Source organism: Mustela nigripes, chromosome 3 (genome assembly GCF_022355385.1).
Source record: "Mustela nigripes isolate SB6536 chromosome 3, MUSNIG.SB6536, whole genome shotgun sequence".
Taxonomy (NCBI): Eukaryota; Metazoa; Chordata; class Mammalia; order Carnivora; family Mustelidae; genus Mustela; species Mustela nigripes.
Window position 1 is genome coordinate 8,271,569 of NC_081559.1, and position 17,306 is coordinate 8,288,874.

The window sequence follows — 17,306 nt, forward strand, 5'->3', positions numbered from 1 at the left end:
CATCAATCTTTTATCAAAGGTATCACTGAAATACGAGATTAAAAAACCCCAGCGGGCTCCCCACCCTGCCTTGGTGGGAATGCCTCTTACGATGCAGTTTTTAACCATACAAAACAGAATGTTCTCTTAGACACACAAACTTCCCCATTATGATGTGAGAAAGCAAAATGCTCAACTACCGAAAACTTTTCGGAAAACAGAAGTGCGCTGTGACACACACTCTTTGTAGAGGAACAGCATTATCTCATTGATTTATGTTCCTGCTTCCTTCTGTACTTGTCATGACAGCATATGCTCTTCATGCTCAAATTCTGTAAATGATTTTAGAAAGGATATGCCGAGAGTTATAAATAAGGTGGAATAAGATAGAAACTTATTTCAAAACTTATCAAATAATTTCTTACCAATAGATTACCCTGTGAGATCTACATTTAAAGAATATGTTCAGCTGAAGACCCCAGGTGTCACTAACAGATAAAAACCCTTACCAATCATTGGGAGGCTAGAGACTTTTAAGACTCTGAAAAGCAGAGGGAGACAAACTGTAAGAGACTCTTAATCTCACAGAACAAACTGAGGGTTGCTGGGGGGGGGGTGGAGGGTCGGGAGAGGGTGGTGGGGTTATGGGCATTGGCGGGGGGTGTGTGTGCACTGTGTAAGTGCTGCAAAGTGTGTAAACCTGGCAATTCACAGACCTATACCCCTGGGGCTAAAAATACATTATATGTTTATTTAAAAAATATATAAATAAATTTAAAAAAAAAACCAGACTCTGAAAAGCAGAAGGAAAAACAAAACAAAACTGAAAGCTACCCACTGTGGCCTGCAGTTTTCCCCTCTGGTAGAATCTAAGGTTGTGTCAAATCACTGAAGAATAATGATACTGTTGGATGCCTTGTTCAGGAAAAATAAATCACCCATTATCTTCGATGGTGGAAATTTAAAGATACGTGAAATTGCTGTAAATAATAATGTGGGGTGTAGAGCAAAAGTAGAAACCTTCTTGAATTTCCTCTTTCTTGTTTTTTTTTTCCTGTGTGGGGGGTGGGGTACCTTGACAGGAACAGATACTGACTACAGGTGTATGTGCGCATGCATGTGCATGTGCGTGTGTGTGTGCGTGTGTGTGTGTTGGGGCTAGAACTGGTGGGAAAGAAAAATAACAGAGTTCTCCTTATTTTGTGGTTAGCAAAAGAGGAGAGATTTGTTTTTGCTCTGTTTTGTTTTGCGGTCTGGAATCTCTAAGATCTCTCAGTGACAACTGAGGAGTTTATGTCTGCAATATTACTAACTGAAACTTCTTACATGAGACTCTCCAGTGGACCATGGATTACTGAGCTGATGCCGTAATATACAAGTATGCAAAAAACAATTTTTATAATTTTCTTGTGATTGAGAACAGCACACTTGTAGTAAGGTTGAGAAAAGCACTGAGACTTGAATTAGATGTTAACTAATGGAAAGTGGATTTTTGTGTAGCCAGTGTTTGCAGTCATACTTGAAATTACATGTAACCTTAGCCTTTAGAAACTTAGGAAGGTAATGATAATTTTAAAGCTATGAGAGACTGACAGGAGATGGGGAGTGGGCAAGATGGGGAGAAGGGTTCATAACGTACCAAGTTCCAGCTATAAAAGAAGTCAGTCATGGGGAATGTAATATATAGCATGGCAAATGTAGTTGATAATACTGTACTGCATATTTGGAAGTTGCTAAGAAAGATCCTAAAAGTTCTCATCATAAGAAAAAAAAAAAATCCTGTAACAGTGTGTGGTGATGGATCTTAACTAGACGTACTGTGATGATCATTTCACAATACATACAAATATTGAATCATTGTGTTATATGCCTGAAACTAACATAATGTTGTATATCAACTGTACCTCAACAAAATAAAAGATATGAAAGACTAAGAACATAGTAAGAAGAATTGGTAATTTATTTCAATTCGACAAAAACATCTATGGTTATTATCTATGTATAGACTGTACGCAAAATACTATTCTTGGTATTTAAAAGCAGTAAAGAGGAGATAAAATGAGTTGAATAAGATACATATTTCTAAGGAACTTATAATCTAGTTGGAAAATAAACCATAAGGACTTGAAAAGTCAAATTATAGCACAAAAGTCATATAACCAAAATAGTATAAACAACACTGTGATACACCACATAATTAATTATCAGTTAGTGTCTAGAATAGAAATTATACCTGGATGTGTCACTGGAATTAGGTGGAGAGGTTTTAAGATATCAGATGCTTGAGTTTTCCCCCAGACCTCCTGAATTAAATAACTGGACAGGGTGGAGGAGGACAGGGGGTATAAGTTCAGGGAAGGGAGAAGAGTTGGGGGGGAGAGAAGACCTGACATTTTACAAGCTTTATAAAGCTCCCCAGGTGATCCCAATGCAACTTTTCATACAACTAAGTAGAGTAATATTGGAGAATCACTGCTGTGGGCCAAGATGGGCACCACTGGACAAACATCTCTACCAGTAAAGGTGGCACATGAACCAACTGAGCTTTGAGTTATGTCAAATTTTCAGCAGAAACTCACATCTTTTTCCCTCTCCACTGATGCCTACAAATTTTGGTTGAGAAATATTAGGCTAGAGCTTGGGAGCAAGAGCTTACAATGCAGCGGAGAGGCTTGAAGGAGGTGAGTTTTAAAGGAAAGACCTTCTTTGTCAAATGCAAAATAGAAGAACTCGCCAAGGAACAGGAACAGCATGTATTCAGGAAAGTAAAACTGGATTTAGGTGATGCATTGAAGAACTGTTTAGAAAAGAGGGTTCACGCAGGGGAACACTGGGTGGTGAAGAGGATCAGATTCCCTCTTTGGGTTCCACTGTGTTTTTATTATGAAAATATGTGAACCCCGAGCCTAGGATTTTGTTAAGTCTCAATTCAGTAAACTCTTTTACTTTTGTTCACTCGAGCTACACTCAAAAACGTTAGTGCCTTATTATTTTCATTATAATCTACACATCAAGGATGTATTCTTGGCTATGATTTCTTTTTTTTTTTTTTTTCATATTTCTTCTTTAAAGAGAGTGGTTCTAGGTTCTTTAGTCAATCTTATTCAATCTTCATACTTAATAGACAAAAGCCAGGACTACAATGACCTGGTTGTTGATGACAAAGTCCTGGTACACAAGATGCCTTTGTTCAGACTGCCAGAAAGAAAAAGTAAATTTCCAAGATGATTATCAGTGTTACTGAAGATTTAATAGCTGGGGCTTATGGAACTTGAACCAAATACCAATACTGCAGTTACCTGAGTGAATGATTCCTGGTAAGATCAGGCTGACGCTCCTGTAGAATTTCAAAGATGTTGGGTTGGCGCAGAAAAGCAACAATCTTGTCATTGTAAGCTGAAAAAAGTCAGAAATTATAATAATACTTTAAAAAATCTATTAGATTTATGCACATAAATCCAAACTTAAAAGTCTGGTATTTTGGGGTTAATGTTCCTTGTACTAAAAGTCATAGTTTGGGGCACTATAGATGCTTAAATTCCAATTTGTGTCTACTTGTTATATGACTATTGGACGTAGATCTAGTGGGTGTGGCTTAAGCACTAATTAAACTCATCCAATAAGTCGTATCAAATTGCAGGTTGAGATCACTAACAAGATTCTAGATATTGCTAGCTTTTAGCTACTGTTTACCAAAGGCCTCTAAGCAACTGTTAGAAATGGAAAAGTATCTTCTGATAAAGTATCAGCCATCCAGAGACGTAAAGAGGCAGAACAAGAGTTGCCCAAATACACTAGCGCTCTGAAAACTGAAAACATGGATAAAAGAAATTGAAGATGACACAAATGAATGGAAAGGTATACCATGCTCGTGGATTGGTAGTCTTAACACTGTTATATGTACATACTCAACACAGAACTCTACAGATTCAACAAAATGCCTATCAAAACACCAACATTTTTTACAGAACTAGAACAATCTTAAAATTTGTATAGAACCACAAAAGACCCATAATAGCCAAAGCAATCTTGAGAAAGAACAACAAAGCTAGAGATATCACAATTCCAGACTTCAAACTAAATCACAAAGCTATGTAGTTAAAACAGTGCAATATGTACACAAAAATAGATATACAGATCAACAGGACAGAGAGCCCAGGACATAGCCATGTTTACATGGTTACTTAATCTATAATAAAGGAGGCAAGAATGTACAATAGAGAAAAAATAGTCTCTTCAATGAATGGTGCTAGGAAAACTGGGCAGCTACCTGAAAAAGAATGAAACTGGCCCACTTTCTTTCACTATCTACAAAAGTAAACTCAAAATGGATTAAAGAGCTAAATGTAAAACCTAAAACTATAAAAATCCTAAAAGAAAACATGGACACTAATTTTCTGGACATTGGTCTTAGCCACATTTTTCTGATATGTGTCCTCAGGAACGAAAACAAATGCAAAAACAAACTATTGGGGCTACATCAAACTAAAAAGCTTTTGCACAGCAAAGAGAACATCAACAAAATGAAAAGACAGTATACTGAGTAGAAGAACATATTTGTAAATCATATATCCAGTAAGAGATTAGTGTCTAAAATATATAAAGAACTCATTCAACTCAACAACAAAAATCAAATAATCCCAATGAAAAATGGGCAGATGACCTGAATAGATATTTTTCCAAGAAAGACAAAAAGATAGCCAACAGACACCTAAAAAGATACTCAACATCACTAATCATCAGAGAAATCCAAATCAAGACCACAGTGAGACATCACCTCACACCTCTTAGAATGGCTAGTGTCAAAAAGACAAGAAATAACAAGTGTTGACAAAGATATGGAGAAAAAGGAACCCTTCTTTACTCTTGGTGAGAATGTAAATTCATGCAGCCATTATGAAAAACAGTATGGAACATTATGAAAAAAGTATGAAAAACAGTATCCTCAAAAATTAAAAATAGATATATCACATGCTCTAGTAATTCCACTATGAGATATTTACCCAAAGAAAACAAAAAACATTAAAAAAAATGTACACACACCTCTGTTCATTGCACCATTCATTAATTTTATGTGGAAATAAATGCCATTAAGCCACATGTAGGCATTTACCAAACCAACTATAGCAACAGCTACAGCACAATTGGCATTATCAACTACGTATATAACATTGAAAGAAAATTGTGTCTTTGTCAAATCTAGCTAATGTCTACAGAAATTTAAAAACAGTTCATTACAATTCATTAAGAGCTCTAACAATTAAATTTTTATCAAGAAAAATAATTTGTTTTCTTAAGATTATTCATCTTGATCATATCTGTTTCTAATCAGAAATATAGATGTATTTAAGCCACAGAACTAAATGTCTAGATTCTCAAACATCAGCGATCCTGTTCGGGTAACACTCTTCTGCTCAAAATATGTCAAGGAATACGCCTTACTTAAACTAACAAATGATCAAACAAAAGAAATATAATGCTCTAAGCATTTTCCAGTTCAAATTTCAGCTACATCATGCTGCCTATGTATACATATTTTAGTTAAATGTAAGTAAAATTTAAAAAATACTATCTGCTGGGGTGAGTATGTGCTTTGGTGAGTGCTGTGAAGTGTGTAAACCTGGCGATTCACAGACCTGGACCCCTGGGGATAAAAATATATGTTTATAAAAAATAAAAAATTAAAAAAAAATACTATTTGCTCATAGAATCTCCCTGCAAGCTTGAAGTGTATCTAACAGTACATTTCATCATATATAAACAATGAAAACACTTAAAAATTTTTTTTTAGAAAACGCTTTTATAACTAAAATTTTGTCAGTGGGTTTTAAATTCCATCTACAATCAGAGACTAGCTAACTTTTTGAGCACCTATTTTAAAAGATTTTAAAATTCTCTGTGCAGTATTTAATATCCTACTAGTAAATGGCATAATAAAACAGGCTACTGGACTTAGATCCAAGATTTCTTCTTATCCAGTGTTTGCCAAACTAGTTAAATAATGCCATGGGCATTACTTTATGTTTCATGTTAAAGTTTTCCTTAAAGACGTGAAAATTTTAAGGTAGAAACAGACCACTGGACAGCTACTGGAGTTTCAGAAGAAGCAGGGAGCCCGCACAGCCTCCTGCCGTCCGTCTACTCCGCCTGCCTGAGGGCTCCCGGTGTGAGACTGACCTACTTCAACCTCATCACGTGACTAATAACTCAAGTTGTTCTTTAGGTCTATTTGTCCCAATTCATTTATTTTTATTTTACAATTTTGGAGTCTCTTCCTGCCTTATATTTGCTATAGATACCTAGCTCTCTACCAAAACCTTAAGAATGTGTCACCATTGCTTTCTTATTGTGAGGCTACTGTAGGTTCACACACTATTTAAGTTCAGTCCCAAGCATTAGATATATTCTAAGTATATGCTTGTCCATTGCTAATTTGAAATGACCACATAATATATTTGCCTTAATAGTTTATCTTTCTTTAAGCTCAGCTATCTAATATAATAGCTCTACAAAGAAAAGGTAGAGTAATATAAAAAATCTCATCCTACAGGATCTTATATGACATGAGTGCTTTGCGATTCAATCAGTTTCTTAGGGATAATGAAACAGTTCTCAGTACAGGGCAAAGGGGCAGCTGACAGGCCGCATGATTCACACTGACAGGAAAAGTGAAGATAAAGATTTCTAGAAAGCGATGACGTACCCACGGGAACCATGTCCTGGTACTGCGGCCTACTGACTGTATTGAACGTACTCGATGGCCTGGGAAGAACTGGTGGTCCTGTATGTCGAGAATCTTCTCCTACCTGCAAACAGAAGCATCATTTATGGTCTGCACCAAGACCCAGATGGTTTAAATCAGCACACCGAGCCTAGTTGTTCAACATACCTGACAACGAGCATTAAGTGTCAACTGACCAGAAATGATGCCACCTGAGGAGCCAACACAGGGCTCCCAAGAGCTCTGCTTTAGTGGCTGAACTGGGGGGACAGGTTGGGATGTCTGTGTCCTTGAGAGGAGCCTGGGGCAGTGACTACCAGGTGGTACAGACATAGTTCATACGTGTATAATCACTGGGGGCGTAGAAGCTCAACAGCACACGTGTTCACCAGGAATAACCTCTACTTTGACAGAACCCAAACCTGCAACAATACATTGGAGAGGGAACCTCGGAAGCACCAGGACCTGGTTATTCCTTCTTCTGGCCAAGGCAGGTCCGGGAATTCCCTGTGCAGCGGAGGCCACACTGGCTTCGTGTGGGGTACTGAGGCGGTGTGTGATCTCCTCAGAAGCAATCTCACATGCCTATTAGAGCACCTGGTACAACAGCTCTTTCTGGTTTGAACCTCCCACACCAGGGAGCTAATCGCAGCAGGTGTGAGAGAGCTAAATAGGGTTGCCCCAACTGGAGTTATTTATTGTACCTATTACAGATTTAGAAACCCGTGCATACAAGTCGACCAGCAAAAATGCCCTTGCGCAGTCTTCTCTGCGAACCCTAGCATTGCTTTAGCGTCTGTTTCAGCACTGCCGTCCCCGTATTACAGAGGGCTTTTCAGACAACAGCAGAAAGGACGTATCAGACAGTAAGAGGGGAAAAGGGCGAAATAACAGAGTGGATTTAAAAATTGGTACTTTTAAAATAGAGCTTCTACTCCCACTCATTCAAAATTCACCACCATTTTATCACATTGTATCTGTGAGGTGTTTGGTGAGGGTTTTTCTGAAGGCCCTAAAACTAAAAATACTGTTCCCACTCCATGCTGCTTGCTTGTCCCTCAAGAATACTCTCCCTCACTCTTCACAGTGTGGTTCAAACAGCCCCTCCTCGGCGAAGCCTTCCCTTCTGTTCAAGCTGACTTGAAATGCACCTGCTCTGAGCTCCCACAGCACCCGATACACATCGGAGAAGCAGCTGCCATTATTACTGTTTCATAAAGTGTCTTCGTTCATGTTTTTATTCATTCGTATTACAGTTAGTTTCACATATTTGCTTCTTAGTAAGAACAAGGAACAAGTGTTATTTGTGTCCTTCACACCAGCCACTCTGTGGCTACCCTGCCAGTGTTCGCTAAGAGTGACTGTTGGGTGGAAGATTAATCAGCACTTTGCTAAATGGGGATAAGAGATAGAAAGACTCCCGTGTGTGACTAGAAGTTTCTCGCTCTGCTTCTCTTGAATTATCGGCTTTGAAGAATGAACTCAGCTACTCTCAGAGTCTCAGAGACTCGATCCTTAACGACACTTTGTGAGCCACAGAACTTACCATTTTAATACATGAACATATTCTTTCCCTCCTGTCAGTATGTGGTTATGCATCATTATTTCCCAGAACAGACAAACGTCTTCTCTTCAACACCTCACTTCCTTGAACCAGACCGTCCCACAGGGGACAAGGCCAGATAAGAGTGAGGAGCACTGCAGGCTACACCACAAAGCACATTCTGGACCGGGCTGGGGCTGACTGCTGAGTCTTTACGGGATTACCCCTCTTCTGTGGCTCAGTCTCCTTCAACATGAAGAGCTGTCCTCACTTGAACAGGAATGGGTACTTTAGGATCCCTCTACCACAACAGGCTATTACTAGACTATGAAAATAACTAGAGGGCGTAAGCAAAGTTATTGAAAGAAAAAAGAGGGTAGCTGTTAATCTTATGCAGAGTCCCTACCCCACCCAGCAGCCAGCTCCATATTGTGAAGTCAAGATAAGGCAAGTGGCTAAAGTGCACCAGCCTCGTGATAAAGCCAGGCAGGGCCCTGATGATGGTACTTATCACACACAAGGTCCAAAGGTGAGAGGTCTGTTCTGCTTTTAAGATGAATGCTGTCCATATCGTCCAGTTCACCACTAATGGTCTCCATGGCAGCAAAGTAAAGATTTATTAACTACTCATAAAACACAAATATTTCTGTGCATACCTCATCCTGCAATAGACTCATACATCACTTTTATATGAGCTTCTCAAGTATCCTCTCCTACGTCCGCACTTCCAGTCAGCAAACACACAAGCATGTAAATCATGAGGGGAAATTCCAAGAGTAGAATTTTGATGAATCAAATCCAGTTCTTTATCGCGTTCATAATTTTTCTTATGAGAGGCTACAAAATATCTGACCTACAGTATAATACTGAAAATATAACATGCACATAGACATGGAAAAGGCATGCTGGAAAAGAATCTCAATTTTTTTTTGCTTGAGCAAAATGTACACCAAGCAATGATAAACATTCAAGGCATAAAGCCAGTATTAAAGAGAAAAAAAAAGTTGACTTAGAACATTCCTTTTATTTAAGCTACCAAAGAAAAAAGAAAACAGGAAGTAATTATTTCATTTTTTCTTTTCTTTTCTTTGGTTAGGCTATTCGAGAGCCCCCATGTGGTTACCATGGTCACTGCAAGCCAGCAAAGTTAGAGCGAGGTAGGGCTGTTCGTAATTCCTAATTCTGCTCATTTTCTCTGGGCTCTTAGAGTTCATGAATCAACCCTCAGGTATATGGTGACTTTAAAGAATTAGTGAGGACACCACAACCCCATAGCATTGGCTGAAGATTTTAATTCAACCCAGCAACCCCCACTTGAAAAATCTCCCTGCATGTAACTGAAATTCAGCCCACTAAACGTTACATCTTGGGCCTTCTGCAGTTCGTAGTCGTCACGACTGGGTGTTCATGCCCTTGTGGGACACGAGCCTCCCTCAAACTTTGTTACGAATCGGTACACTACCTGTCTGACGTATTTTTGTCCTACGTAGCTGCCCTTAGGTATGCAAAAGGGTTTACCATCATCCTCTCTGGAACATTTTGTAACACTGAGAATTTTCTCTCACCATCTTCTGAATGTAAAAAAATTCCCCACACTCTTCCATCTTTCCTCCTACATCCATCTTTTAAACTTTGTAAATGAGGCTCTGCGTCTTTCCAGAGAAGCCTTGTGAACATTCCAACACTTTTCAGTCTCCAAATGATAATCTCTAAAGCCAACTAGGGAAACAAGACAAGGCAATACTAAAAAGCCTGCCCATTTCCACCGCGACCGCGTGCCGTGGCCTCCACGAAGCGCTTCCCCAGGCGGGGGGCGCGGGACTCACCTCGCCTGCGCTGTGGCTGCGTTGCCTCGTCAGGTGCTGCCGGTGGACCAGCGCGCTCGGTCTACTGCTCTGCAGCGGGAGCCGGGGGTCGATAAAAGTGGTGGTGCGGGAGTTGTGGTCGACAAAAAACGCCTAGGAAACAATCCCCTCAGTCAGTGTCCGCTTGGGCCCCGCACTTGTCTTCACTCACCTATCACTGCACACGTTCAGGAAAAGACCGACTTTTGGGTAATGATCTTAGCTCCATTTTCTCATAGTTTTAATCTCTGGGGAGCATTACTCCTGGTTTTAGGAAATACTTGAAGAGACAGTCATCAAAGATAGGATCTTAGAAAGGAGCCGTGTGAAAGGATAGTTGGGCTTCTTTTAACTGGTGCTATTCAAGCTCTTACTGCTGTGGATGGTTATTACCAAGTTTTCATCAGCTGACACTTCAGTGTCATTGAGGTCTCCTACATGGTCAGCCCCCAGACACGTTCCCAGAGTAGTGTCTCCTCCATCTGGCCCATCACAGCCTGATGACCCTCCTATTATTTCAGGGCTTTCTCTCGCACATGTTAGGTAATAATTGTCTTCAGTTGTTCCACATCTCTACAACCTTATTCACGTAACCGGCACCTCAGTACCGAATGTTCTCTCTAAATGCTTTGATTGCATCGCTGCTCCAATCCAAAGCTTCCGCTGGATACTCACTATCTCAAAAAAAACCATTCTGACCCTTTGGCAGTTTTCCGAGATCTTAAAATCTCCTGCCCATTTGCCTTTCCAGTTTAATTGGTGTTTGCACATTCCACACAAATTCTATCACTATCACCTATGATGACTTTGGGCAAGCCAAAAAGTTCTCTGAGCTGTAGATTTCTTATAAAAACACGTCTTCCTCATTCACAACCCCCCCCCCCCCCCCCCCCCCCCCCCCGCCATACTGTGTGAAAGGAGGGAGGAATCACGTCTATGGTGTTTACAGCAGAATCCCCCGATGATGTGAAGTCATGAATAAGCATAACCAGTTTCCCTCACTACAGGAAGAACTATATATAATGCAGAAAAGCCTTTTAGAATTCTTTTTGTTTAATTTTGAAGCTCTACACCTGCTATTTATTGTTATCATTAGGAGACAAAGGGTTTAAGTCTTCAAAGTGAAATTCGCTCTAGGGAATAAGGAAGCCCATTATCTCAAGGACAATTAGAAAATGTGAGTTTTCCATGATCAGATAAAGTTTATTAGGCCATCAAGATAAAAGAGACTATTAGCAGAGCGGGGAGACATATTACCTATTAGTCAAGTGTCAGGGCACATGATATATGCCAATAACCTAAGCAAAAAAGAACTGACTTCTCAAACTAATGAAGCTCAGGTAACAAAGTACCTTAAAGACTAGGAAGGAAAACACCTAGACAAATCCCAGGTTTAGATGGTATATTTATGTCTATTAAAAAAAAAATCACCTTTCCATTATGAAACAAAATATTTCTATATATACATACTCAGGAAACAGGCAAAACAATTTGTAGGTAAGCTCCCAAATAGAAAAAAAATTTTTTTTTGGTAAGATAATACCTTTAAGCAGTAGATGCACTAGAAAACAAAGCAGAGAAATACACTGATTGAGAATCCTTCCTTCCTATTTGTTTAATTTAATTTATTATTTTGTTATTATTATGTTCTCTTAGCCAGCATATAGTACTGTATGCTGGCTAGTCCCTTCTTTCAATATCTGATTTCCAGATACAAAGACTGAATTAAATGGAGGTTTTGTAGGACATGACGCCGTCAGCCTCACATCCCTGGGTAATGCTCCCTTTTCCCTAACATGTCAGGTGGAACATCTCTCTTCTCTGAGCTTATTAAAAAAAAATAAATAAAAACTCTAAAAAACAGAAAACACCAATCATAAACTCTATATAGGCCTAAATTGGTAGATTCTGGTCCCAAATGTGACACTGGTTCCCATTTGATTCGGACTTCTAATTACACTTATACATCATTTCTGCCATACTATGCAAAATGTCATGCAGTAGAAATTAATTTATTTTTACAAATGGGAATTTCAAAGTAATAGATATCATAATCAGCCATATATCTTTATGAAATTAAGATTAAGTTTTTATTACTAAAACAATAATATAAGCTATGTTTTTTAAGGGAAAAATACAAAGAGTACTAAAATAGAATTGCCTATTTACTCTCTCTAATTTCTTAGGAATGTTTTGAAGGGATAGGTAACCATTTAGAAGTAACAATGACGCACTTGTAATTATAAGGACAAATGGGTGTGTGCATCTAGGTTAGCTGTGATTTACATGCAGTGTCATAGTATAATTTGATGTTAAGAGGCTTGTCTAAAACCAATTCTCCAAAGAATGATACTGTAAATGCCTCGAGGGAAAGGACTCTTTCTTACTCACCCTGTTATCCCCGATAGCTTTTGGGAGTGCATCTGGGGGAAAGATGGGGCCTTAGTAAATAATGAAACTCTCAAATTCTAATATCTTGTCTAAAGTACAGAGACAACGCACAACAAACCAATCAAATAATAAAAGTCACGTTCTTTTACATAAACATAGAAATACTTAAAGCTCTTTAAAAAATAAATGAGGGGTGTGTGTGTGTGTGTGTGTGTGTTAGGTAAAAAGCATGGAGAGTTAAAAACTATAAAACCACAGATAGGATAGAAGTTTTTAAAACAGCCCACTGTAGACACGAATTCATTACCAAGTTAAAACTTGAGAAGTGGGAGGCAAAGTAGTGGTTACATGGTTGGGATCCAAAACGAGACAAGGCTGGTTCTGAGAGCTAGCTCCACCACTTACCAGGACATAACCTTGAGCAAACTACTTAGCTCTTCTAAACCACAATTTCTTTTCTGGGAAATGAGGATAATAACACCAACATCAAAGGAAGATTAAACGAGACGGTTCTTACAAACTTTGTTAACATCGTGCCTGTGACCTCTTAAATGTAACTATTATTAGGATTAATAATAAGTTCTAACGTCTAAGACGTTTTTCCCAGGATCACAATGCTTCTTGCTACATTCCATATACAAGGCTCAAAAAAATGGAGAACTAGGGAAATGAGATTTCCTGAGCTCTTCATAAATGTATGTGGCCCAGGCTAAGGTATGGTCAATGAGATGTAAACATGGTGTCACATGGTACTTCTGGAAAACCTCCTTACAAGGAGATTTTTACAAGGTCAAGCCCTCCCCTGTCCTTCATATTTTCTGTTCTCTGAGTTAAAGAGGAAATTCATGGAGCTCCAGCAGCTATACAGAACCATAAGGATGAAAGAAAGCTGAGCAAAAATCAGAAGAGGCCAAGGCTCTTACTCCTTAAAAGCCCCAGACTGTCTACCTCTGATTCCTTTATGTGAGTGAATAACTCTTGTATGTCAAACTTTGTATGGGTCTCTGTCACAAGGCAGCCAAAACAAATCCTAACTGATACACTGGAGTCTCTGGGGGTGCAGAAGAAACATGGCCTTTCTAAAATTCAAAGCCTAGAAGAACACATAAACCAGTAACCACCATTATAAAGATTTTCATTATTTGGTAAATAATGACATCTCATTGTTGTTCACCTTCAATATAGGTGGGTAACAGTTCTGATTTAAGTGAGATGTATAGTTGGGAATGAATAAAGCTGGGATTTGAACTTATCTTTCTATCTGACTCTAAAGCCCAATGAGAAGTACCTCTTTCCCCTCGGTCTCCTTCTCATCTATCTTTTTGTTTCCGTTCTGCTTTCTGCTCCCTATCTTTTGCTTTTCATGTTCCTCCCACTGCCCTCATATCTTACATTGTAGGTGATTTTAGAACGCATTTAAGTGTTTACTGAATTAGGCTGGCAATAAGAGCCACTCACAGTGCTGGGCCTTAAAACTGTTTCACCACTGAAAAGGCTGCAACTAATGCCAGACAGCAAACTTTAATACTCTCCACAGTTAGCATCGCTGGCCAGGTGCAGGCATGGCTGTGGTTGGGGAATAGGTGCTATTTGTATCCCACAAAGGGTTCAATTTCAGAGTCAAATAGGACGTGCATATTGTTGAAACATATTTTTTAAGTCTGCCAAGTACTTTGGAGAAAGGTCTTGATTAAGACCTCTATCAAAATCCTATCACTAGAACACTAACAGAATGTAGTGCAAAGAAACAATTACTTGGCATGCATTTTGCCTTTGCCCCACCCACTGTGTGACCATGGACAGGTTTCCTTGGTACTTTGCTTTATCCCCATAAAGGGGACCACTCAGGTCACAGTTGAGTTGTGAAAAATGTATCCTACTTTAAAGTAGAGAGAAAAGCATAGAAAAATTATTGTGCAAAATTTAGGTTTGCCATTTCTATTTGTGACACACAAATCAATTATGTCAGAAAAGTGGATCACTTTCCCACAGGATATCCTAAGTAGTTCAAGCCAGTAATGCAGTTGACCTAGTACTTTTTTTTTTTTTTAATGTGGGTCATTTTTTAATGTCACCATCCTAAATAACCTGCCTTTATTTATGGAAGCACTTAACACATATTAGTAAATTCTGTGTGGGTAAATAGCATGTTAAGAATGTAGACTATAGGAAAAAAAGATCAATTGTATCAAAAAATGGGTCTTTTTCAGATTAGCCATAGCAACGCAAATTTTGACCAACATAGATTCCCTCCTGTTAAGCTTATTAAGAAAATTGACTCAAGCTTCACAGTGCTGGACCAAGTAAGACTAACAACACAGTCAAAAACTGAAAGGAATGCAAATACACAAACTCAAATCTCATTTGAAAAACTTCTTCTCCTACATTGCTTCAGGGCATGGTCGAGTCAGGAAATATGGGCTGGTTGGAGCCAAGTGGTATTTTAGTGAGGCCAAACAAAATATGCTTCTCTCTTTACACAATTCTTTTTTATTTTTTTAAGCTTCTATTATTTTAAGAAAAGAAAAAGCCATCAGTATTTGAGAAGAAATACCAACCTCAGGCTCAACAAATCTAAGTCACAGAAGTTTGAAATTGTTTCCAGTTAACATTCTGCCAAACCAGGAATCCATATTAAAAGACCATGTAAACAAAATAAAACAAGCACTTCTAACTATGCTACACAAAGAAGATCAGATCTTCTATCTTCTTCCAAAGAGCTATGGAAAAAGCAGGCAGTTCAAGATGGTGGCACAGGAAGACCCTGAACTCACCTCCTCCCATAGACACAACAAATCTTCAGCTACATATGAAACAATTCCTTCTGGAAAGAACTTGAGAACTAGCTGAACAGCTCTTCCACAACAAAGAATTCCACCCCCAGTGTAGCAAACACTGAGTGGGGGTTCACAATGGAACTCCTTGATGAGGTGTTTTTGACTGACATCAGGTACCCCAGTCCTTGGAACCTGCACTAGAGACACAAGCTCTCAAAACATCTGGATTGGAAAACCAACAAGACATATCCAGAGGAACCATAGGGCTGTGGGGAACAGAGATTCTGCTCTTAAAGGGCTTGTGTGTAGGCTCACTTGCCCTGGGATCCAGCACAAAAACAGCAGTTTGAAAAGAGCCTAGATCATATGTGAAGAAATTCATTTATTAAAAATCTCAGAGCATCTACCAGAGGGCAAAAGCCTGTTGGGACTTTTTCTAGGAATGGAGGTACTCATGGATGCCATTTTTGCACTCTCACTTTGACTTGTTAGGGCCAACCCTCCACCCTCAGCCTGCCTTATTCCCTCACACTGCTAAGGCTAGAGGCCAGAGGCAGCAGGTGAGCACCCCATCCCCCTCACTGCTTTTGCAGGCCTGTCTGCTTTCCAGCTTCCCCCATAGCTCTCCAAAGCCAGTGCGTGTAGGCAGCCCACAGAGGGGGTAGCCACTGTGTACTTGGCTCTGGTGACCAGGGGAGATTGCATTTCTGGACCCCATGGAGCTGAAACTAACAGAGAGGCAACTTGAAACACAATCAAGAACTAGGGCAAGTTTAAATAGTAAGGTTAATTGCCCACACAGGGACACCCCTTTAAGACTGGGAGAGACAACTCTTTTGCCTAACACATGGAAACAGAGAGTCAAGCAAAATGAAGAAACAGAAGAATATGTTCCAACTGAAAAAACATGATAAAATTCCAGAAAAACACATTAAAGAAATGAAGATAAGTAATTTACCTGACAAAGAGTTCAAAATAGGGTCAAAAGATGCTCACCGAACTTAGGAAAATGGATGAACATCGAGAAAACTTCAACAAAGAGACAGAAAATAAGAAAATACCTAAGAGCAGTCACAGAGCTGAAGAATACAATAACTGAACAATAGCTGAATACAACAGCTGATAATACATTAGAAGGGTTCAACAGCAGACTAGATGAGGCAGAAGAATCAGTGATTCAGAAGACAGGGTAGTGGGACAAACTCAAATGGAGCAGCAAAAAGAAAACAAAATGCTTATAAGTGAAGATAGCTTAAAAGACCTTTGGAACAACATCAAGCAAAATATCATTTGCATTTTAGGGGATACCAGAAGGAGAAAAGAAAAATAAAGGGGCTGAAAACCCATTTGAAGAAAGAGTGGCTGAAAATTTCCCTAACCCAGAGAAGAAAGCAGACATCCCGACCTGGGAAGTACAGAGAATGCCAAATAAGAGAAACCCAAAAGACCCACACTAAGACACATTATAATTTATAAGTCAAAATTTAAAGAAGAGAATCTTAAAAGTAGCAAGAGAAAAGCAACATATTACACACAAAAGGGAACCCCCATAAGACAATCAGCAGATTTTTGAGGAGAAAACTTGCAGGTTGATAGGAAGTGATATGATGTGTTTATAATGCTGAAAGGAAAAGGCTGTTATATATGAGCCTTACTGTAACCACAAAGTCAAAACCTATAGTAGATATGCAAAAGATCATGAGAAAGGAATCTAAGCATTGTACTACAGAAAACATTCAAACCACACAGAAGAAGGAAGAAAATGGTAGAAACAGAAAGGAACTACAAAAAGCCAGAAAATAAACAAAATGGCAATAAGTACATATCTACCAGTAATTACTTTAAATGGAAATGGACTAAATTCTCTAATCAGAAGACACAGAATGACTGAATGGATAAAACACAAGACCTATCTATATATTGTCTACAAAGGACTCACCTTAGATATAAGAGCACACAAGACTGAAAGTGAAGGGATGAAGAAAGATACAAACAAATCAAAAGAAAGCTGAAGTAGCTATATTTACATTGAACAAAACAGACTTCAAAAC

General features: G+C 38.9%; 1 protein-coding gene and 1 non-coding gene across 6 annotated transcripts in view; one reads left to right on the forward strand and one right to left on the reverse strand.

Annotated features, from left to right (window-relative positions):
• The window catches only part of HECW2 (HECT, C2 and WW domain containing E3 ubiquitin protein ligase 2), a 367,014-nt gene that overhangs the window by 71,456 nt on the left and 278,252 nt on the right, over positions 1-17,306 (reverse strand). For all 5 annotated transcript variants that reach the window (XM_059393100.1, XM_059393097.1, XM_059393099.1 and 2 more), the window contains 3 exons: positions 10,070-10,201; positions 6,683-6,785; positions 3,279-3,375 (listed from right to left, as the gene is read on the reverse strand). In XM_059393100.1, the coding sequence (XP_059249083.1) occupies positions 3,279-3,375; positions 6,683-6,785; positions 10,070-10,201 (332 nt within the window). The remainder of the gene's footprint in view (positions 1-3,278; positions 3,376-6,682; positions 6,786-10,069; positions 10,202-17,306) is intronic.
• On the forward strand, positions 9,613-9,715 carry LOC132014817 (small nucleolar RNA U13). The gene has a single exon (XR_009403454.1). It is a non-coding gene; the product is annotated as a small nucleolar RNA U13 (small nucleolar RNA).